The sequence below is a fragment of the Dipodomys spectabilis genome, unplaced genomic scaffold (genome assembly GCF_019054845.1).
Source record: "Dipodomys spectabilis isolate Male_0828 unplaced genomic scaffold, ASM1905484v1 ptg000360l, whole genome shotgun sequence".
NCBI classification, from domain to species: Eukaryota; Metazoa; Chordata; class Mammalia; order Rodentia; family Heteromyidae; genus Dipodomys; species Dipodomys spectabilis.
The window spans coordinates 2392573-2416333 of NW_024871037.1; the positions used below are offsets into that span (position 1 = coordinate 2392573).

The window sequence follows — 23761 nt, forward strand, 5'->3', positions numbered from 1 at the left end:
GAAACATCTTTACAGCACTACTACAAAAATGAGTAAATCATGACAGGAGCTGGTAGCTCACGCCTGTCATCCTAGCTACTCAGGAGGCTGAGATCTGAGGATCATGATTCAAAGCCAGCCCAGGCAGGAAAGTACATGAGACTCTTATCTTCCATTAACCCCCAGAAAACTGGAAGTGGAGCTATGGCTTAAAGTAGCAGAATGCTAGCCTTTAGCAAAAAAGCTCAGGTACAGCACCTAGGCCCCAAGTTTAAGCCCCATGATTTTTTTTTAAAAGCAAACTAAATTCTAATGGTCATAATTGAAAATTTTAGAAAATGCTTGACTTAAAATATCTATAAATAAATAAATATCTTGGAGTTGGGCACAGTGGTTCATGCCTTCTTGAGAGGCAGATTGAGAGGATAGAGGTTGGAAGCCTGCCTAGGAGTAAGACTCCATATCTTAATAACTAAGCCAGAGGGCTGGGGATATGGTTCAAGTGGTAGAGGACCTGCATAGCAGGCTGTGAGTTTAAACTTTACTACCATCGAAGAGAAGAGGGAGGGAGGGAGGGAAGCGAGAAGGCAGTGAGGGGAGGGAGAAGAGGGAAGGGAAGAAAAGGAAGGGGAAGGGAAGAAAAAGCAGTTAAGTCAGGCATAGTGATGTACTCCAGTGACCCCAAATACTCAGGAGGCAGTAGGTAGGAAGACTATGGTTTGAGAATGCTCTGGGCAAAGACACAGATCCTACCAGAAAAATAACTAAAGAAAAAAAGGTTGTGGGTGTATCTCAGTGTTCAACATGCAGAAGGCCCTGGGTTCAATCTCAAGCACCAAAAAACATTTTTTTTAGAATTTAATATTGACATTTTCTCAGAGTTTCAAACTAGTGGACCATTTAAAAATATCCCACAGCACTGTTACAGACCACCAAATTTTAAGCTTCATTCTTACCATATCAAAAAGGCAAAATAAAAATAAATAAATAAATAAAAACTACAGTAATCAAAGTAAGAAAAAGGCTGGGTACTGGTGCTGATGCTCATTATCTTAACTATTCAGGAGGCTGAGATCTGAGTAGTACCCTTTGATGCCAGCCTGCGCATAAAAGTCAATGATTCTCTCCTTACCAATTAACCAGCAAAAAGCTGGAAGTGGAGATGTGGCTCAAGGGATAAAAATGCTAGCCTTAAATGAAAAAGCTATTCACAAGGCTCCGAGTTCAAGTGCCAGAACAAACACATGAACGAACACACACACACACACACACACACACACACACACACACACACACACACACACACACACACACACACACACACACACACACTAAGATAAAGAAGATGAAAAATCTATTAAATGAAGAGAACTTCAGTCAGGGTCCAGAGATAGCCATGACACAGGCTCCAGAGACCTGAAAGCACTACTGAAGGAGAGCTGACAAGGATACTGTAGAGCTTTCGGTCCTTGGACTCTGAGCGCATGCGGCTCAGCTGCTGTTTGTGACAGCGCAGGCTCCAGGGGTTATGGCTGATCTTCTCAGAACTCACACCACTGTTGCCATCTAGCATCTGGAAAGGGACATCTGAGTGGCTGTGTAGCTCCACCTTTGGACTCTTTGCCTCCTGGGAGCTAGAAAGGAAGAACACACACACGCACACACACACACATCACTAAGGGACTTAGGCCAGTGATCATCAGGGAGACGGGGGAGAGGAGGGTCAGATCAAGTCTAACCTGCCTCCTTCAGGCTCTGCTAACAGGTGGCACAGAGGCCCAGATACGTGAGACAATAATCTGGAGTAGTGCTCTTGTGTCTCTGAAAACTGCCTGAAAAAATAATTATTTGTATAAAATTACATGATAAACATTCATATGACAAAAACTATACAAGGCAAGATGTAGATTCACAATAAATACACAGGGTAGAGCATGGAATGTTCTTGTTAAGGATGGGAATAACTGTCCTGTTTTGGTCTACAACATTTAGGAGATCTTCCTTTAATACAATTTTTTTTAAGTATATGCTATCATGCTTACAAATGTCAATCTGCATCAATGCTTTGTAGAAAGAGGAAAACAGCAAAAAAAACAAACAAACAAAATAGTAATTCCATTTCCTTTGTGATGAGGAGGAAATGCTTCTCCCTACTTCAATTCTGTCATACTAAAATAAATCCTTGCTACAACTTAAAAAAAAAAGTCAAGATGGACTACCCTGAGTAGGCCAGTACCTTTGTTTATCTAAGTAAGGTTTGCTGGAAAGCCATTAGAAGAAGAGAATTTTATTCTGGAAATAAATCAAACCAAGAGGTTTTGACAGAAAGATGACTCCAAATGAAAACAGTGAAACTATCACAATTTTGTTATGCTCCAACAAAAACCTTTGGAAGTAACTGGCATTGCTAGTTTTCACACTGGTAAGCCTACAACAGCACACCACTGCCGAAGCCACATGCCCTAGAACTGTGGAGCAAGCCTGTGGCTCAGAGCAGCGGGGCAGCGCAACAGCAGTTATCAAATGCCACTCTGCCCTCCAGAACTGTGGGACGAGTCACATGGACTCTGTATGAAGTAGGGCACTGTCTTCTTGATACAAGGGACCTCTTCCTGGTGGGAGTAAGAACGCCAGGATGCTTTGGTCCTGAAAAGGCTCTGAGAGCTAGGATGGGCAGTATGGATCAAGGAACTGAACCCACTACCACATCTAACGTGTAAGAAAATGCCCAATTTCAACTTTATCACTTTTTTTTTTTCAGTGCTAGGTATGGAACCCACGGTGGCTCCATGTATGCCAGGCAAGCATTCTACCACTGAGCTACACCCACAGTGCACACCCTAAATTCAACTTCCAAACACATCGCAGAACACTTTATTCGCTAAGACTTTTTGAATAAAATTAACTGTATAATTTTTATTTCACTTTGCTTTTGGAAACTCATATTATTTATTGTTAGTCCACATGATTTTTTTTTAACCATTTAGTGGGATTTTTTTTCCCTTCGGTATGGATATTCACAAGTTTGTAATTTTCAGAATCATTTTTTCACCCCAAAAGCAAGTAATTCCAATGATCCTTTACCAACAGAAAGCTAACATTCGCCTGCTCTTTTTATATATGGGTTTGCCTGTCCTAATTATTTTATTTATTTATTTATTTTCAGTAGTGGGACTTGAACTCAGGGCCTGGGCACTATCCCTGAGCTTTTTTGCTCAAGGCTAACACTTTGAGCCACAGAGCCACTTCCAATTTTCTGTGGTTCACTGGATATAAGAGTCTCATGGACTTTCATACCCAGGATGGCTTTAAACTATGATCCTCAGATCGAAAGCCTCTTGAGTAGCTATGATTACAGGCATAAACCACCAGAGCCTGGCTTCCTAATCTTTTTATTTTATTTTTTTTATTTTTTTTTTTGTCGGTCATGGGGCTTGAACTCTGGGCCTGGGCACTGTCCCTCAGCTCTTCAGCTCAAGGCGAGCGCTCTACCACTTGAGCTACAGCACCACTTCCGGTTTTCTGGTGGTTTATTGGAGATAGGAGTCTCACGGTCTCTACTGCCCGGGCTGGCTTTGAACCGCGATCCTCAGATCTCAGCCTCCTGAGTAGCTAGGATTACAGGCGTGAGCCACCAGCGCCCGGCTCCTAATCTTTTTAAATAAACAATCATACAGTAGAATGTGGTGTTGTGTCTATCTTCCTTTACTTACTGCTTTCAAGATCTGTTCATGTTGTAGCGTATCAGTACTCCAATCCTTTTTTTAATGGATGGATAATATTCCATAATATTTTTTCATCCATTCACCAGCTGATGGACATTGGATGTTTCCATCCATATCTTAGGTTCATGCTAAGCACATCTCTGCGCATTGTATGGATAGATACTCAATTCTCTAGGGCACTGCATTTTGTGTGCTTTGGTATCTTGGTGGTGCGCTTGCCTCTGCGCGCTTATGTCCTCAGAATTAGACATGCACCTGCACCTTTGCTCCCCCTTCTCTCACCTCTCAGAGGTCTCAAGGGACAGGCTGGCTTTCTCCTCCTTGTGGTCACTGCCACTACCTGAACGATGCAGGCTCCGGCGGGAGTGTTTGCGCCGAGGTTGCTCCCGATCGGGTGTGTCATCCTGCTCCACAGTCTCACTCTCCACGTAAGGGTAGGCCACCAAGTTGATGTAACCATCACTATCCCCCTCAAAACAGACTGAGACCACTCCTGTTGATAAAAAACAAAACAGTCAGTCACTAAATCTCAACACAAACCGTCCTAGGAGTTGGGAGACTGTCAGCACTCATTTTGTACAGCACACAGACCCACAATCACATGACAAAACCAGGACAACCGAGCCAAGAAACCATAAACCCAAACAAACTTGCTACTCTCATGGAAATGCCGAGCGACTAACCTTTGTATTCAGGGGTAAACTCTTTCATCTCAGGAGGGAGGGACTCGTAGAAGCGCTGTTCCCGGGAGATGAGGGGCTTGCACACAGTGTGGTCGTCGTAGCGCATCATGCTGCTGTGTCCGCCCACCTGGTGGATGAAGGGCTCCAGGAGGACTCCCCGGTTTCCGGCCCGACCTGCGTTCTTGCCATACTGCCCCACTTCCATGGTTTGACAAACACACATTGCGTTGGGGGCCGGTTGCACACTGACGGCTAAGGATGCAGCACATGGGCCACAAAGAGAGAGCTAGGTAGAAGATCCTGGTGAGTGGAAGGCCAATGGTCAGAGCTTGCTCAGCTTATTATTTGGTCCTAAGGAAAACGAAAGAGGAAAAAGGAATTGAAATGTCTGGTAATGGCTGATGAAATGGTTCAAGTGGCAGGGTGCCTTCCTAGCAAGTACAGGACCCAGAGTTCAAACCCCAGTGCCACACACACACACACACACACACACACAAAAGCAACATCTGGCAAACTAAGATGGTGGTGCACACGTATAATCGCAGTATTTGGGAGACTACATAGTGAGACCTTGTCTTGGGGGGAAAAAAAAAATCTAGCAAGTCAGTCTCCTGGGGCTCCCTCATCTTTATTCCTAGTGCTCAGAACCCTTCTAAATTCTCCAGGGATTTTATTTTAGAGTTATAGTATGTTACAGCTATTAAAAAGGCAATTATCTGGAAGGCACTGGTGGTACATACCTATAATCCTAGCTGCTTGGGAAGTAGAGATTAAAAGATTGCAGCCTGGGAATGAAAGATCATAGATCTCAACTGGGCATGGTAGTGTATGCCTTTCATGCCAGCTACAATGGGCAGCTTAAGATACATGGATCAGCCGGACGCTGGTGGCTCATGCCTGTAATCCTAGCTACGCAAGAGGCTGAGATCTGAGGATCATGGTTCAAAGCCAGCCCGGGCAGGAAAGTCCATGAGACTCTTATCTCTACTAAACCACTAGAAAACCCGTAGTAGTGGCGTTGTAGCTTGAGTGCTCGCCTTGAGCTAAAGAATGCAGGGATAGTGCTCAAGCCCAGAGTTCAAGCCCCATGACCAAAGGGGGGGAAAAAAAAAGATACATGGATCAGAGTCCAGGTATGAGCCTATCTCAAAAATAACCTGGAGGTGTGGATCACTGGTAAAGCAGCAAGTGGTCTAGCAAGTACAAAGGACCTGAGTTCAGACTCTAGTACTGCCAAAAAAAAAAAAAAAAGGCCGATTGCCCAGTTTACTTCAAATTTCAATACTGAAATAAAGATTTTTTTCTCTCTCCAAATATCTTCCTGATTCAAGGGAAGGATTATTGCCTGAGAAATAAGATCTGACACATCAGACAGCAGGGAGCCATCTCTATTTGAGGCACTGGGGCAGGAGTCAAGCTGTTAAATATTGTTAATGTTAAGCCTTTAATAAGCCTTTTTATTTATGCTTTTTTTGTTGTTGTCGGTCATGGGGCTTGAACTCTGGGCTTAAGCGCTGTCCTTGCACTCTTCAGCTCAAGGCGGGTGCTCTACCACTTGAGCCACAGTGCCACTTCCGGTTTTCTAGTGGTTTATTGGAGATAAAAGTCTCATGGACTTTCCTGCCTGGGCTGGCTTTGAACTGTGATCCTCAGATCTCAGCCTCCTGAGCAGTTAGGATTACAGGCGTGAGCCACTGGTACCCGGCTGCTTTTTCGTTTTTTTTTTAAAGTCAGTTGTAGGGCTTGAACTTAGGGCCTGGGCACTACTGCTGAGCTTTTTTGCCCAAGGCTAGTGCTCTCCCACTTTAAGTCACAGCTCCACTTCTATTTGTTAGGTGGTTAATTGGAGGTAGAGTCTCATCGCCTTTCCTGCCCAGGCTGGCTTCAAACCATGACTGTCAGACGAACTTAGCCTTCTCAGTAGCTAGGATTACAAGAGGGAACCACCAGCACCCTGCTTTTATTTTTTACTTTTTCTTAACATAAACTATGAGGTTGAGGACTGAGAAGACTTCATTCCCTAACTGACAGCTGTTAGATCCTTTTCTGGTGTCCCAGCGCCCTTGAGCAAAGTACCATCAGCCAAGCAGCCAGCCAGACTGCCCTCAAGCCAGCATCAGCTTCCATGAGCACTCCACAAACATGTCGAGGAAGCTACATGATGAAGTACAACTCCAGTTCCCAAAGGAACCATATTTTCTACCTTCACAAGACAGTGAACTTTTATGACTCTACAGCCATTTCCATCCAGACCGCAGCAGCAGCAGCACTTCCTACTATGGCCCAGTAGGGAGGCTGGTGACTGATGCAAACAAACCCTTTACTTGTGTAACAGACTACCATAACTGATGACAGGTCAGGGCCCTTAACGTGGCATGACTGGTGCCAACAGTCCTTCATTTGGATGAAGGAATGGTCATAATTGGTGGAGACAACCTTGCCACATCCCCTTTCCTGGCTGTAATATAAGCAAGGCTGGTTCACCTCACTTTATGAGTCAGCCAAAAGACACTCTCCTGTGCTCTTACACTCCCCCAACTACCGGTATTGTAACATTTGGACCTGTAAAGACTTCTCTCTCGTGGTCTTCGTCTATTTTAATTTCCTTCATTCGTAGAGCAGATGAGCTGTGAAGATGTAAAGAGGAACAAGTACAAGCCGTGGCGGCGACAGCAGCCGTGGCCGAGGCAGCTGACTGGGGAGCTGATGGTGATGGCAGCAATAGTGACTGCGGACCTCCCAGAGCCACCATCCAGCAGCAAAGCGACAATGCCCACAGTAGGAGCAACAGGAGGCACAAATGGCAGACACAATGAGGAACAGTCAAAGTAGACAGAAAATGAGAGCTGAGGCTAAAGAAAGTCAGGAGAAAAGGCTAGGGAGCCAGAAAGAAGGAAATATAGACCCGGGGCTTCTAAAGTCAAGTGCCCTGGGACCTAACCCCTGAGGTGCAGAAGCTGCACACTTTTTACAGACCTTCACCAAAGCTAAAGACCTACTGCAGTCTCCAGTCATCCTTCAGGTGCTACTTGCTAAGGACTACAACAACATGCTGAGGGCCCAGAATAGCTCCAGGAGCTTCTCCTCTTCTACCCATGATTCCTATCCAAGTAGAGCAGAAGGCTCCCAGCCAGCTGAATGCTAACGAATCTTCCAACTTCAAGGTACTAAGGCCCAGAAGCCATTCCTTTGTGTTATAAAAGCATTAAAAAATAAATAAAGAGCTGGGTGGTGTCTCACCTCTGTAATCCTAGCTACTCAAGAGGCTGAGACCTAGGATTGAAATTGTAAGGCCAGACAGAAAAGTCCAGACTTTATCTGCAATTAACCAGCAAAAGAGCTGCACGTGGAGGCTTAGCTCACGTGATACAGTACCAGTGTGAGCAGAAAAGCCAAGCCCTACACCAGCACACACCCCCAAAAAGAGGATGGGTTTATATTTTTACAGATGATACTTTTTTGGGGGTGGGGGTGCCATCCTGGGGCTTTGAGTCAGGGCCACAGCTCCATTTGTGTTTTTTGTTTGGTTTGGTTTTGGTGGTTAACTAGAGAGATAAGTGTCTCATAGACTTTCCTGCCCAGGCTGGCTTGGAACCATGATCCTCAGATCTCGACCTCCTGAGCAGTCAGGATTACAGACATGAGACATGGGTGCTAGGCCAAGTTTTTTGTTTTCTTTTCTAATATTAAGCCTTTAAACCAAAAAGCTTCAGAACAAAAAGGTAATGCGGCTTTACAAAGAACAAAGTATGTTGGTCATGTGGCAGAATTCCAAATCAGTAAATAAAGAGAACATAAAATTCCTTTAGACTCTCAAAAAATATTTGAAAAGTATTTTTGATATAAGAAATGCCTAATTAAATGCACCTAGACAAGAACAGCAACAATAAAAAGCTTAAAGTATGCAAAAAAAGAACTTAATGAAGATTATTTTGTAATCAAAGATACAAAAGAAACAAAAGCAAGAAAATTAAGCAGACACAAATAATTTCAACAATAATCAATGAGCCAGATCAAAGTCCATGCTAAACTTAATTTAGACAAAGGAAAGTATAAGGAATTTTTGGTTCTGTTTTTACTTCTTTAACATAGAAAGTCTTTAAAATGGCACTTAATAAAAAGTCTTGGCAGGACAGGGAAGTTGGCTCAGTAGTAGAGTGCTTGCCTTGCATGCATGAGGCCCTGGGTTCGATTCCTTAGCACCACATAAGCAGAAAAGGCCAGAAGTGGCACTGTGGCTCAAGCGGTAGTGCTAGCTGTGAGCTGAGGGACAGCGCCCAAGCACAGAGTTCAGGCCCCAGGCCTCATGACCGACCAAAAAAAAAAAAAGTCCTGGCAAATTAGAATCAGCTCTGGTGGCCAAACAAGATCACAGTCTCCACAACAATTCCAAGAATATATCTGGCCAACATATTCTTTAGTCAGGCACAAACAAATGGAAGAGCAGCAGGTATGTACTTACTTAGGCTTAGTTAGAACTCCAAATTCTATGGCCAACATTTATGGCCACAGGTTAATCACTGGGATTTTTTTTTTTTTTCCAGGGCTGAGGACCGAACCCAGGGCCTTGCATGCGCCGGGTGGGCGCCCTTCCACTGGGCTAAACCCCCAGCCCCAATCACTGGGATTTTTTTTTTTGAGGTCCGGTCGTGGGGCCTGAACTCTGGGCCTGGGTGCTGTCCCTCAGCTCTTCAGCTCAAGGCTAGCGCTCTACCACTTGAGCCACAGCATCACTTCCGGCTTTTTTCTTTTTGCTTATCTGGTGCTGAGGAATCGAACCCAGGTCCTCGAGCATGCAAGGCAAGCGCTCTACCACTGAGCCACCTTCCCAGCCCCAATCACTGTGATTTTTAAATGCAATTATTTTTCCTTCTTATGTTTTTGTTTGTATAGCTCTTTTGTTTTTGCTGTTTCTGCAATATTTTTTATAAAGTGAAGTATGTCTTCACATTTCACAGGAAATTTGCTAACTGCCCTCAAGATTTCATTAAAACAGGGTCATAAATATAGTATTATTACCTCTTTTAAAGGTCAATATATCATTCTCTGCTCACAATTATGCTAAGCAAGACCCACAGGACTACTACAGGGCTGTGACTTTAACTAGCAAGGTAAAGCATCACAGAATCAGTCAAATCTTGCCTAACCCACTTACAAGTGCTACATAGGGTCAAATCTGGGAAGCACAGTGTTAGATGGATGCAAGAAATGCTTCTGAAATAAATGAGAACATCTAAACTGCCACCAATCCTACTGAGGACAAAAGCTAAAGAGAAAGTTTCTATACAACTGGAAGACAGAAGGGACAATACCAGGCTTGGTCATACTGTAGCTAAACTAAAAATGTAGCTGAGCTTGGTAGGAGCAAGCTGACAAGACTAAAGAAAACAAACCCTCAAATGACTTGGGAGACGGTTGCACACACCTCCTCACCAGGGGTGTTTCCCGTCATACAGCTTTTGCATAAAATCCGCTTGTTCTATTTCTGAGCAGAACAATAATTCATACTAATAACTCATACTAATTTCAATTATCTATTTACTAGGTTTATCAGTGGATTGCTACCTTATACAGTAGTGATTTTCATGTATGTCCTACTAGTAAAACACAGATTAAATGTATGTATGTAAAACACGATAGTGAAAACCCCTTGGTACAATTAATACGTAGTAAAAAAAAAAAAAAATGACAGACAAGTAAAACTGGCTCTGTGGGAAGGGTATCAATGGGGAAGGGGGCACAATAACCCTCCCACAGGGCCAGTTTTACTTTCAAGCAGAAAGGGTGAACAAGGGGGCTGGGAAGGTGGCTCAGTGGTAAAGCGCATGCCTTGCATGCATGAGGCCCTGGGTTTGATTCCTCAGCACCAAATAAGCAGAAAAAGCTGGAAGAGGTGCTGTGGCTCAAGTGGTAGAGTGCTAGCCTTGAGCTGAAGAGCTGAGGGACAGTGCCCAGGCCCAGAGTTCAGGCCCCACGACCAGCAAGAAAAAAGAAAAAGAAAAAGAAAGGGTGAACGAGGATGAATATGGTCAAAGTTTGCAAATATGAAAACAGAACAGTGAAATATGAAATTCTTTTACCAGGGGGGAGGAGAGCAAGGGAGATACAACATGCACATACGAAAATGTCATGATGAATCCTTTTATTTTTTGGGGGGGGGGGTCTTCAGCTCTTCAGCTCAAGGCTAGTGCTCTACCACTTGAGCCACAGTGCCATTTCTGGCTTTTTTTTTTTTTTCTGCTTATGTGGTGCTGAGGAATCCAACCCAGGGCCTCATGCATGCAAGGCAAGCGCTCTACCACTGAGCCACCTTCCCAGCCCATGATGAACCCTTTATACAACTAATATATGCTAATAAAAATTGTTCAAAACAATTTACTGCATTATACTAGTGTTTTTCATATACATTCTACTATTAAAAAGGTAAAATATGAAAATAAAATCTTTACACCCAGGAAAGTTTTAGTTAATCATAAAACTGATCTTTTTAGATTATCTTGGGGCCTCATTTTAATTTCCCCAAGGAAAGGAGAGCAATAGAAGGGGTGAGATTGATTGGACTATAATGTAAATGTGTGGAAATGTCACAATGAAACCCCATCCATATACCTAATATATACAAATATACTAATACATACACACATATTAATGGTTACTAATTTAGAATAAGAAAAATCCCCAGCCCCATACCTACTAAAAAGAGAATGGGTTATCAGAAATCTTCCCAAGTGCCAGGTGCCAGTGACTCATGCCTATAATCTTAGCTACTCAGGAGGCTGAGATCTGAGGACAGCCTAGGCAGGGAAATCTGTGAGACTCAAAGTGGTACAGCACTAGCCCTGAGCAAAGAGCTCAGGAACAGCACCCAAGTAATAAGTTCAAGCCCCACGACCAAAAAAAAAAAAAAATCTTCCCAAAAAGAAACTCTTGCCTGATACTGGTTATCAATTCCTGAACTTTGGAAGGTGGGAACAGGAAGATTACAGGTCAAGCCTAGCGTTGAGATTATCCTAAGTGTCATATAAGACCCTGTCTCAAGGCTGGGAAGGTGGCTCAGTGGTAGAGCGCTTGTCTTACATGCCTGAGGCCCTGGGTTCGATTCCTCAGCACCACATAAGAAAAAAGCCGGAAGTGGCGCTGTGGCTCAAGTGGTAGAGCCTTGAGCTGAAGAGTTGAGGGACAGCGCCCAGGCCCAGAGTCCAGGCCCCACGACCGGACCCAAAAAAAAAAAAAAAAAACCTTGTCTCAAAAAGAAATAAACAGTAAGTTAAAAAAAAAAATCACAGCCAGGTGCCAGTGGCTCATACCTATAATCCTAGCTATTCAGGAGGCTGAGATCTGATGATCATGGTTCAAAGCCAGCCCGGGCAGGAAAGTCTGTAGAAAACCTGAAGTGGCGCTGTAGCTCAAGTGGTAGAGAGCTCACCTTGAGCTGAAGAGCACAGGGACAGTGTCCAAGTCCAGAGTTCAAGCCCCACGACTGACGAAAAAAAAAAATCACATGGAGCTGTGTGGTAGATGGGAGGACTCAATATTGCTAAAGTGTCAATTCCCTCCAAAAACTTAATAGATTCAGTGGAATCTCAATGCCACCAGACTTCTTTCCAGAAACTAGTAAATTAACTTTAAAATGTATATAAAGCATACAATGAACTGGAGAGGAGAGGAGAGGAGAGGAGAGGAGGAGGGAGGAGAGTAGAGGAGGGGGGAGGACAGGAGAGGAGAGGAGAGGAGAGGAGAGGAGAGGAGAGGGGAGGGGAGGGGAGGGGAGGGGAGGAGAGGGGAGAGGAGGAGAGGAGAAGAGAAGAGAGGGGAGGAGAGGAGAAGAGAGGGGAGGAGAGGAGAGGAGGGGGAGGAGAGGAGAAGGGAGGGGAGGGGAGGGAAGGGGAGGAGAGAGGAGGGGGGAGGGAGGAGAGGAGGGGGGAGGAGAGGAGAGGAGGGGGGATGAGAGGGGGAGGGAGGGAGAGAGAGAGCACGAGTGAGCGAGAAAGAGCCAGCGAGAGCGAGCACCTTGAGCATGCTAAGCATATGTTCTACTTCTAATCTACATGCCTAACCCTGCTCCCCAATCCCCTTTCCCTTCCTTCTCCTTCCCTCCCCTCCTTTCCTGGAAGTACAGGGACTTGAATCCTGGGCCTTGCATATGCTAGGCAAGCAAAAGAATCTGGAATATTCAAATCAATGCTGATAAAAAGGATAAAACTGAGCAAGGCACTAGTGGCTCATGCCTATAATCCTAGCTACTCAGAAGGCTGAGATCTAAGGATTGTGGTTTGAAGCCAGCCCAGACAGGATATTTCGTGAGATGTTTATCTCCAATAAAGTACTCAAAAAAAAAAAAGTACTCAAAAAAGTCAGAAGTGGTACTGTGGCTCAAGTGGTAGAGCACTTGCCTTGATCAAAAGAAGCTCAGGGATAGGGCCCAAGCTCAGAGTCCAAGCCCCTAGGACTTGGGGTGTGGGGAGGTGCAGGATACAACTGGATGATTTATACTACTGACTCCATGATTTGCTATAAAGCTACAGTAGTGGGTTACTGGGAAATGAGATAAACAGACTAGTGGAAGAGAATAGTTATTCCAGAAATAAGCCTACACTTACACAGTCAATTGTTTTGTGCATGTGCCTGTGTGTGTGCACGTGCGCACAAGCACACACATGCACACACAGGTAGTGGTCTTGAACTCAGGACCTCAGGTTCCCCCATGGCCTTTTCATTCACCACTTGAGCCACCTCCACTTGTGTCTTTTTGCTGGTTAAGTGGAAATAGGAGTCTCATGGATTTTTCTGCCCTTGCTGGCTTCAAACTATGATCCTCAGACCTTAGCCTCTTCAGTGGCTAGGATTATAGGCATGAACTACTAGCACCCAACCTAGTACCTTTAAACTGTTTCAAATTTTTGACATTTTTTACTTCCTATGTAGTGCCCTCTTCCCTACAGGATAGGCTAAAGTGAAAAACATGACAGCAAGCATGGTAGAACATGCCTGCACTCCCAGCTACCCTGAAGGCTGAGGCAAGTAAGAGGATCACTGAGCCCCAGGTGTAAAGTGCTTGTCTACCAAGTCCAAAGCTCTGGGAAAGAGAGGGAAAGGAAGGAGAGAGGGATAATGAAGAGGAAATAAGGGAGGGAGGAAGAAAAAGTGAGATGACTATGTAATTTGGTTAAGAAGGCACCATAGTTTCTTCTGTATTCTGTTTTAGATCATTTGCCCAAGAGGTGAAACTCATGTCATAGGACGTCCAAAGAAGCTCCAGTGCAGGTACAAAAGAACTGAGCCCTCCAGCCAACAGCCAAGTAAATCTTGAAAAAGACCCTGTGGCTGCAGGCAAACCTTAGATGTTTATAGCCTGAGAAGGCATCTTGACTGCAGATTTCTTGAGCCAGACCACTCTGCTAAGCCATTCTTTTTTGGGGGGATGAGGGTGGGGGTTAGTCATGGGGCTTGAAATCTGGGCATGGGCACTGTCCCTCAGCTCTTCAGCTCAAGGCAAGTGTTCTACCACTTGAGCCATAGTGCCACTTCCGGGTTTTCTGGTGGTTAATTGGAACTAAGAGTCTCATGACTTTCCTGCCTGGGCTGGCTTTGAACCATGATTCTCAAATCTCAGCCTCCTAAGTAGCTAGGATTACAGGCATGAGCCACTGGGGCCCAGCTCCATTCTTGAATTCTTAACCCTCAGAAGCAAAGGTTTGCTTTTTAAATGGCTACATTTGGGAGTCAATACTAAATACAAAAACAACAAATCAATGTTGCTGGTATTGGAACAAGTAGATAAAATCCTTGTGGAGAAGATAAATCTCAATTGCAATTTCATACATCAACATAGATTAATTCAGGGACTGGAATGTGGCTTGTTTAGCATGCATGAAGCCCTCAGTTTGATTCCTTAGTACCACATAGACAGAAAAAGTCGGAAGTGGCGCTGTGGCTTAAGTGGTAGAATGTTAAGCCTTGAGCAAAAAAAAAAAAAAGCTCAAGAACAGTGCCCAGGCCCTGAGTTCAAGCCCCAGGACTGGCAAAACAAACAAACAAACAAAAAACCCAAAGACTAATTCAAGATGAATCAGAGATGGAAATGTAAAAGCTAAAACTATAAATTAAGTGAAAACAGAAAGTTGTGGTGCTGGGAAGGTGGCTCAGCAGTAGAGTGCTTGCCTTACAAGCATGAGGCCCTGGGCTCAATTCCTCAGCACCACATAAATAGAAAAGGCTGGAAGTGGTGCTGTGACTCAAGTGGTACAGTGCTAGTCTTGAGCTGAAGAGCTAAGGGACAGCACCCAGGCCCAGAGTTCAGGCCCCAAGTTCAGGCCCCATGACCACCACCACCACCAACAACAACAAAACCCACAACTAAAATTAAAACCCCTAAACCAGGTACCTACTGATTATAATCCAACAACTAAGGAGGTTGGGATTTAAGAGAATTGTGGTGCAAAGCTAGCCTAGACCAAAAAAAGTCCATGAGGAAATTCCATCTCCAAAATAACCAATAAAAAACCTGGCTGGCTAGGCACCAGTGGCTCATACATGTAATCCTAGCCACTCAAACAATCAGATATCTAGAAGATGGCAATTTGAAGCCAGTTGAGAAAAAAAATAAAGAAAAAAAGTCTGAGACTGTGGTCTCCCACCTCCATTTACCTAGAGGCCTCACATGGTAGACTATCAGCAGTGAGCAAGAAAGCTGAATGAGAGCACACAGTATTGAGATCAAACCCTGGACTGACAAAAAATAAAAAGTAGCTAAGTATGGAGGTGTATGCCTATGAGTCCCACCATGAAGTAAGACCTTATTTCAAAGAATGGCTGAAGTGATGGAGTACCTGTCTAGCAAGTATAAATCCCAGTACTGTACTGCCCCCCAAAGAAAAGTTACCAAATTTTGCCCACTTTATACATGTTTTATGTCCCCCAAAGAGTTATCTGAAAAGAAATTTTCTTTTAATTTTAAAAGAAAATTCTAACATGGGCTAGTGTTCTATGTAGCCAAAACCTTGGTTATCAGAATTCTCATTTAAAGCTTCTCATACCAAACACTGGGGGCTCAGACCTGGAATCCTAGCTATTGAGGCTGAGACCTACAGGATAGTAGTTTGAGGCAAGACAAGACAGAAAGTCTGCAAAATACCGTCTCCAAAATAACCAACAAAATATTGTACTGCAGGTGTGGCTCAAGTAGTTGAGCATCAGTCACAAGCAAGCAAGTGAAAGTGCAGTCAATTTAAAAGCTAGTAACTGACTCTCATCCCCCTAAAAATACTTTCCCACATTTCTTAAGGAGTTAAACTATTAAAGAATAGATGAAATTTCATGTTTCTGAAGTTCATCCATATTGTAACATGTCAAAACTTTTTTATTGCAGAATAATACACCGTTCTATGTCCATACCATATTTTATTTATTTATCAGTTAACACTGATAAGCTAAATCCAAATAAAAATTTTAGGGATGAGATCAGAGCAGATTTTTCTAAGGGCTCAACAAAACACAGTCCCTATTGGGATCCAGCAAAGATGTGAACATATATTACCAACAAAATTCATTTATAATGCCTCCTACATAAAGCAACTTCAAACCATAACAACAAAGTCTTTTTTTTTTATCATTTTTTATAAAAGAACCAAAACCAGCCAGGCACAGTGCTCACGCCTGTCATCCTAGCTACTCAGGAGGCTGAGATCTGAGGATCACAGTTCAAAGCCAGCCTAGGCAGGAAAGTTCATGAAGTAGAGCTGTGGGTCCAGTAGTAGAGTACCAGCTTTGAGCACCAAAGCTCAACACCCTGAGTTCAAGCCCCAGGACCAGCAAAGAAAAAAAGAACCAAGATATCTTAAATTTTCCCACCCAGAACCCAATCCTGTTGTAGAAGAAATGAAAATCTGCATTTAAAAATCAGTGCAAAAAGCTGGGTAGCACTGGTTCATGCCTGATATGGCTATTCCAAAGGCTGAGACCTAAAGGATCAAAGATTAAGTCCAGCAGAGCAGAAAAATCTGCAAAACTTCCACCTCCATTAGCCAGCAAAATGCTAGACTTGAGAGGGATGGCTTAAGTGGTACAGTATGCCACAAACAAGTAAGCCAAAAGCCAAATGAGAATGTGAGACCCTGAGTTCAAGCCCCAGTACTGACACCCCAAAAAATAGCAAGTACAAAAAAGCAGGCTTGATGGTTCATGCTTATAATCCTCACTACTCAGGAGACAAAAGATGATGCCAACCTAGGCAAAAATAAATTTGTGAGATCCCTATCTCAATCAATTTTTTTTTTTTTTGGTCGGTTGTGGGGCTTGAACTCTGGGCCTGGGCACTGCCCCTCAGCTCTTCAGCTCAAGGCTAGCATTCTATCACTTGAGCCAGTGTGTCACTTTCGGTTTTCTAGTGGTTATTAGAGATAAGAGTCTCACTGATTTTCCTGCCCAGGCTGGCTTTGAACCTCGATCCTCAGATCTGTCTCCTGAGTAGCTAGGATTATAGGCATGAGCCACCAGCACCTGGCCCTCAACCAATTTTTTTAAAAAGTCGGTCATGTACCTGTTATCCTAGCTACATGGGAAGCATAAACAAGGGAGGCATAAGCAAGGTCATATGTTTATGACCCTTAGGCAAAAAGATCCTAGAGGTTGAAAGCATGGCCCAGTTGGTAGAGAACTAGCCAATAAGTGAAAGCGTCAGGTATCGAGTTTAAGTCCTCAACTCAGACCAAAAAAAAAGCGAGACCCTATATAGAAAATAAGGCAACAAGACTCAGAGAACTGGGGAGTGGCTCAAGAATAGAGCATCTGCTTAGTAAGTATGATGCCGAGTTCAAATCCCAGTACTATTAAAAAAAAGTATTAAAAAATAATCAGTGAAAAGGCAGACTCAGTGGCATTAGCACACAAAATACCTGTTTATTTTCTAGCACCAAACCAGAGACAGATTACTAGGTAGTCTTTCCCCAGCTCTACCTATCACTGCTCCTTAACTGTGTCAGGGCAGCAGAAAATAGGAGGGAAACAGTAAATTATCTGTATCGACACAAGCCCAAAACTCAATCAAAAAGAGAACCTTCCTTAGAATATCGAAGGAGGGGGGTAACAAATTCAAAAAGAAATGTACTCACTACCTTACGTATGTAACTGTAACCCCTCTATGTGTCACCCTGACAATAAAATTTTAAAGAAAAAGTATTACTACACCATGCCAAGATCATTTAATTTGCTGTCAGAGTCATTTTAGCAAGGAGGAAAGTGGGCCACACGGCCCAAATTTTGTTTTGTTTTTTAGGCCTTATTTCTGCCCTTGGGGCGAGTTCTGCAGCGCTGAGGATGGGTCTCCCTCCACAAGGCACTAGAGACAACCTATGCAAGCACTTCAGGCACAGTAAGAAGTAGGAATCAGCAAATCTTCATTTCTACTTGTCCACTTCAGCCATTTCCCTGTTTGATTACAGATGTGTCCAACTCACACATCTCATATTTGACAGGGGACTGTTACCTTACATCTTGAATATAAAAGACACAGAAAGAGAGCTAGACGCCAGTGGCTCACACCTTGCAATCAATCTCAGCTACTCAGGAGGCTGAGATCTGAGGATCGAGGTTCAAAGCCAGCCTGGGCCATGAGACTCTTCTCTCCAATACACTACTCAGAAAAAGTCAGAAGTGGCATTCTGGCTCAAGTGGTAGAATGGTAACCTTGAACACAAAGAGGCTCAGAGACATCGCCCAGGCTGAGTTCAAGAAAGAAAAAAAAAAAAAAAGGTACAGAAAGAAATTAGGTCCTATCAGAAAAAAACCAAAAAGTTATTCTTTTTTAAGCAGTATTTGAACTCAAGAGCCTCAAGCTCACAAAGCAGGCACTCTAGTACTTGAGCCATGCCCCTAAGCCATTTTTTACTTAGTTTTCAGGTAGGGTAACACTGACCTACTGACTCTAATCCTTCCTACATAGGTCTCCCACATGGCTAAGATCACAGAGGTGCCCCACCATGACTGGCTTTTTGTTGAAATAGGGCCTCAAATTGAGATCATTCCAAACTCCACTTCCTACGTAGCTGGGATATAGAAGTACACCACTATATCTGGCCAGAAAAAATTATTCTTACACAAAACTATGAACACTGTATACATGTATGTGACTATATCACAATGAAATCCCCTGTACTGGTATTTCAAAAGGAAAAGAAGCCACTATGGAGGCACTTGTCTGTAATCTCAGCACTTGGGAGGCTGAAAGAGGCCAGCCTGGATTATGTAGCAATACACTGGTTAAAAAAAAGAAAGAAAAAAATAGAGCCGCTGGTGGCTCACGCCTGTAATCCTACCTACTCAGGAGGCTGAGATCTGAGGATCTCGGTTCAAAGCCAGCCTGGGCAGGAGAGACCAGGAGAGACGGTGAGACTCCTATCTCCAATAAACCACCAGAAAACCGGAAGTGGAGCTGTAGCTAAAGTGGTAGAGCGCTCACCTTGAGCTGAAGAGCTGAGGGACAGCGCCCAGGCCCAGAGTTCAAGCCCCACGACCGACAAAAAAAAAATAGAGCAAATACTATTATTTTGTTGCCCAAGAGCCATAATGCTGTGTGTTATTAGTTTAAGGAGGGAACAGAATATTCCCAGACTGAAACGTTCTAAGTGTGTCTTACAATGAAGATAGGCAGTACCTAATATGGACTCTGGATATAAAGGTAAGTAAAGGCACGGGGCATCCCAAACAGGGGCAAAGGTCATGAGTAGAGATTAAGAATGGAATGGTTATTTTTTTTTTTTTTTTGGGTCCGGTCGTGGGGCCTGAACTCTGGGCCTGGGCGCTGTCCCTCAGCTCTTCAGCTCAAGGCTAGTGCTCTACCACTTGAGCCACAGCGCCACTTCCGGCTTTTTTCTTTTTGCTTATGTGGTGCTGAGGAATCGAACCCAGGGCCTCGAGCATGCAAGGCAAGTGCTCTACCACTGAGCCACCTTCCCAGCCCTGGAATGGTTATTGAGAAGTGGAATAAAAAGCCTAGGGAAGAGGGTTTGAGCTGGCTGGGCCACAGCTCCTTGAATGTCACATTATAATGGACACCAGTTCTCATTCCACAACCCCACAGAAGCTCCTGACTTCAGATAGGATCCTATGTCTGTTAAGTTCCTACTTGTTGTCCATAATAGTCACAAGTACTAAGCTATACAGGGTGATTAACACCTATAATTCTAGCACTCCAGAGGTAGAGGTAGGAGGATTCTAAGTTGAGGTCTGCCAGGGATAACAAAGCAAGCTCCAGAGCGGCCTCCAACACATGACAACAGGTTGTTTCCAATTCTAACACACTACTGCATTTCCTTTAATCAAATTGACAGTGAGATCTTGCCTTGAAAAATCAAAAGTGCTGAAGTACACAGGTAAATTCTGCAAAGATAAAGTGGCTACTATTATAACAAGTTTCATTCATTTGCACTTAAAAATGCTCAGTGCATAAGTATTGTTATCCAATGCCTTTGGGCACCTGTTTAAGCATCATCAACTACTCATAAACATTCATGAGGTAGTGAAAGCATTCAACAAAGACAATAAAGTTCCTGGGTATTTTGATTTCCTTAGGACAGTAGTTCTAATATAGGGCTACAGCAAGTATGGATGTTAAAAGGCCCTTAAATTTCCTAAAACTGTATGCCAAAGCAATTGGTAAGAACTAAGGACAGACTACTTTTTCTTCTCTTTTTGTATTTTAAAGGAATCCAATATCCAAAATAGGGCTCTAACTTAGAATAACTGCTATTTTAACAAAAATAGCTACATTAACTTCTTAAAAGAACAAAAAGGCAGGAAAGGTTGGTTTGGGACAATTTTGAGAAGCTCCTAACATTTAATATCTCCCCCTAAGGACTACCCAAAGGGAAATGATGTTACCTAGGTCAAACTTCCCTAAAGAAGGGCTAGGAATGTGGTAGAGTGCTTGCCTAGCATGCATGAAGCCCTCAGTTCCATTCTTTAGAACCATATAGTGGTAGAGGGCTAGCCTTGAGCAAAAGAAGCTCAGGAACAGTGCCCAAGCCCTGAGTTTTAACTCCAGGACTGGCACAAAAAAAAGGGGGGGGAAAAATTAAAACCCTTCACTTAAAGGTTTTTTTTTTTTTTAAGTCAGTACTAAGCTAGGCACTGATGCTGAGATCTAAGAATTGCAGTTCAAAGCCAGCTGGGGCAGGAAAGTCTATGAGAATCTTACCTATAATTAACTATCCAAAAAGCTACTCTTATCCACAATTAACTACCAAAAAGCCTGATGTGAAGCTGTGGCTCAAGTGCATGTTAACTTTGAGCAAAGAAGATCAGGGGCAATGTCCAGGCCCTGAGTTCAAGTCCCAGGACTGTTTCCATCTCCCACCCCCCAATGGGGGGCGGGGGGGGAAGAGAGCTAATACTGCAAAATAATAATTTTTTAAAGATTAAAAAACACCTTGGTGGAGGGCAATAAAATAAAGATCATTCAATTTCTCTTTCTTCTCAAGCATAAAATCAGGCAAACAGTAACAAGCTACCTGCCTCTTCTGGTTTCAGCATCTGCTTTTCAAAAGAATCTTCAAAACAAGCTGGTTTCTTTTCAAATTAAACATTCAGAGGTGACATGACCCTAACTGAAACGAACAGAGTATTTGTTGCTTCATCTCTTAGTCATTTCATGCAGGTTTTGTATAACGATACACAATATGCCTATGTGGAGACGCCCAGGGAAATGTGTTTTTGCCAGGTGCCGGGTGGCTCATGCCTGTAATCCTAGCTACTCAGGAGGCTGAGACCTGAGGATCGAGGTTCAAAACCAGCCTGGGCAAGGAAAGTCCGGGAGACTCATCTTCAATTACCCATGAGAAGACTGGAAGTGGCGCTGTGGCTCAAGTGGTAGAGCGCTGGCCTTGAACTGAAGAGCTGAGGGATAGTGACCAGGCCGAGTTCAAGCCCAAAACCAACCAAAAAAAAAACCCCCAAAAACAGAAATGTGTTTTGGAACTGAAAAGAAGCCTTTCTAGCTGCATAATGTGCCTGGGATCTCTATCTTCCGCCTCTTGAAGGAAAGAGACCTAACTCTGTTTTTACAGAGCCTATTAATACACTTAGTATTGTTAAAACTGAATTTGTCAGCTAGATGCCAGTGGTTCATGCCTGTAATCCTAACTACTCAGGAGGCTGAGATCTGACAACTGAAGCTCAAAGCCAACCGATGCAATATAGTCTGTGAAATTCCTATCTCCAATTAACCACCAAGAAAATAAGAAATGGAGCTGTGGCTCAAGTGGTAGAACACTAGCCTTGAGAGGGGGAAAAAAAAAAACCTCTCAGGGACAGCCCTCAGGCTCTGAGTTCAAGCCCTAGGACTGGTACACCCCGTCCCCCCCCCAAATTAATTTGTCAGTTCAAGATTATCCAGAGCAAAAACAAGTATTCCTCCCCCCCAATTCTAATATACTCCTAGAGTACTATACTATCAAATACACTCCTAGTGTATTAGAAGAGATCAAATTAGTCCAGTTACCATCACAGTTATTCTCTTAAAGAATATGTTGTGCGGGTTTGTGCTTGTAATCCTACCTACTTAGGAGGCTGAGCTCTAAGAAAAAGGAAAGTGATTCAAATGCCAGCAGGAAAGTCCCTGACACTTATCTTCAATTAACCACCAAAAAGCTGGAAGTGGAGCCGGCTGAAGTGGAAGAGTGCTAACCCTGAGCAAAAGAGCTCAGGACAGCACCAAGGCCCAGTCAGTTCAAGCCTCAGGACTGGCACACACACCCACTCTCGCGCATGCGGCCCCGCACACACAAAGACACAGCAAACACCAAAAAGTGATGGTCGGGCACCCAAGTAAAATTTCAGTATTATGGCCTGGCGGTGGCTCACACCTGTAATCCTACCTACTCATGAAGAGGTTGAGATCTGAAGATCGAGGTTCAAAAGACCAGCCCCGGCAGTAAAAGCTCACGAGACTCTCATTTCCAATGAATTACCCCCCAAAAAAATAAAAAAATAAAAAAGCCAGAAGTGGAACTGTGGCTCAAGTGGTTGAGGCCCTAGCCTTGAGTACAAAAACTCAGGGCCAGAGCCTAGGCCCAGAGTTCAAGCTTCAGGACCCGCACCAATATATATTATATATATATTATATATATATTATATATATATTATATATATATTATATATATAATATATATGCACACACATATACGTATATATACACACACACATATATATATGCACACACATATATACGTATATATACACACATACATATATGTGTATACATGTATATATACACACATGTGTATACGTGTGTATATATGTATGCATAAATATATATTCTAGTATTGTGGATATTTATCCAGACTCTTCAAGAAGCAGCAAACGGCTCCACAGAAGGGGAGGCCTCGGGAAGAAGGTACCAAGAGGTTCTTCAACCAGCAAGAATCACAGGGCCGTGACACCAGCCCGTCTGGTTCTCGAAGCTTTTTCTTTCTGTTGTTTTTTGGGGCCTGTTGGATCTAATCTTAAGTCTCTAGCGGCCTGAAAATGAACTCTGGACTGATGATATCTAAGAAAGAGAGAAGCGTCATCTCCCACCCCCCCACCCCCGCCCCGGATCCCAACACCCCGGAGCAGGACCCCCACCAGGCTGACACGGAAAACGTTCCCAGACCTGCGGGGTCGGCGGGGCCCGGCGACTGCGGTCGGACAGAGCTGTTTTCCCGCTCCCTCGCGGGGCGGCCGGCCCTTCGGAGCACGGGGCTCTCCGACCTCCACCCAGGCTGCCCTCCCGGCCTCGGTGCCAGCCTCGCCCGAGGGATGTTCCAGCGGCGCTCGGCCGGCCTCCCGCGCGCCGACTCGCACCCCGCGCCCGCCGCCACCCTCCCCGCGGGCGTCGGGCGGGTCTAGCGGCCCCGGCTCCTGTCACTCACCCACCGGGCCCGGGCAGCGGGTGCCCAAGGCTCCCCACGGGAGCTGGGCCCCCCGGGCCTCCAGGTTTCGGCCCGCCCCCTGGCAGGCAGCGCAGGTGGCTGAGCCCCCGCAACAGCGGCCCCGCAGCGGCCGCTCGGTCCAGCTCCCGGCGCTGCCCACTGGGTACAGATCAACAACAAGATGGCGGCCAGCCGAGGGGGCGGGGGCCGGGCGTCATAGTAACCAGGACGGCAAAGAACCCGCCCCCGACTGAGGGGATTCCCCAATCAACAGCTGCTTCTCCCGAATCCTGGAGGACCGCTTCCCACGGACAGGTCAGTTGGTCCGTCAGTCACAGCCTGCCTCTCACGCCCCGTGCCGAATGCCCGGGGCACGTGACTGTGACGGCACGGGTTGGCGCATGCGCCGCGTTCTTGGAGTGTGCGGGCGGCGGCGCAGCTTCGGCTTGGTTACACGCAGGCCCGCGCG

At 44.5% G+C, this 23761-nt stretch overlaps 1 protein-coding gene across 2 annotated transcripts in view; it reads right to left on the reverse strand.

Moving 5' to 3' along the window:
- Ip6k1 (inositol hexakisphosphate kinase 1) overlaps positions 1-23486 on the reverse strand; it is a 28205-nt gene extending 4719 nt beyond the window's left edge. Inside the window, exons 1-5 of one of the 2 annotated variants that reach the window (XM_042665970.1) lie at positions 23293-23486; positions 4388-4738; positions 3987-4197; positions 1719-1811; positions 1432-1613 (exon numbers count right to left, since the gene is read on the reverse strand). In XM_042665970.1, the coding sequence (XP_042521904.1) occupies positions 1432-1613; positions 1719-1811; positions 3987-4197; positions 4388-4610 (709 nt within the window). In that variant the 5' untranslated portion in view covers positions 4611-4738; positions 23293-23486. The remainder of the gene's footprint in view (positions 1-1431; positions 1614-1718; positions 1812-3986; positions 4198-4387; positions 4739-23292) is intronic. The other variant, XM_042665971.1, reaches the window with a different exon arrangement.
- Between the last annotated feature and the right edge of the window lie 275 nt (positions 23487-23761).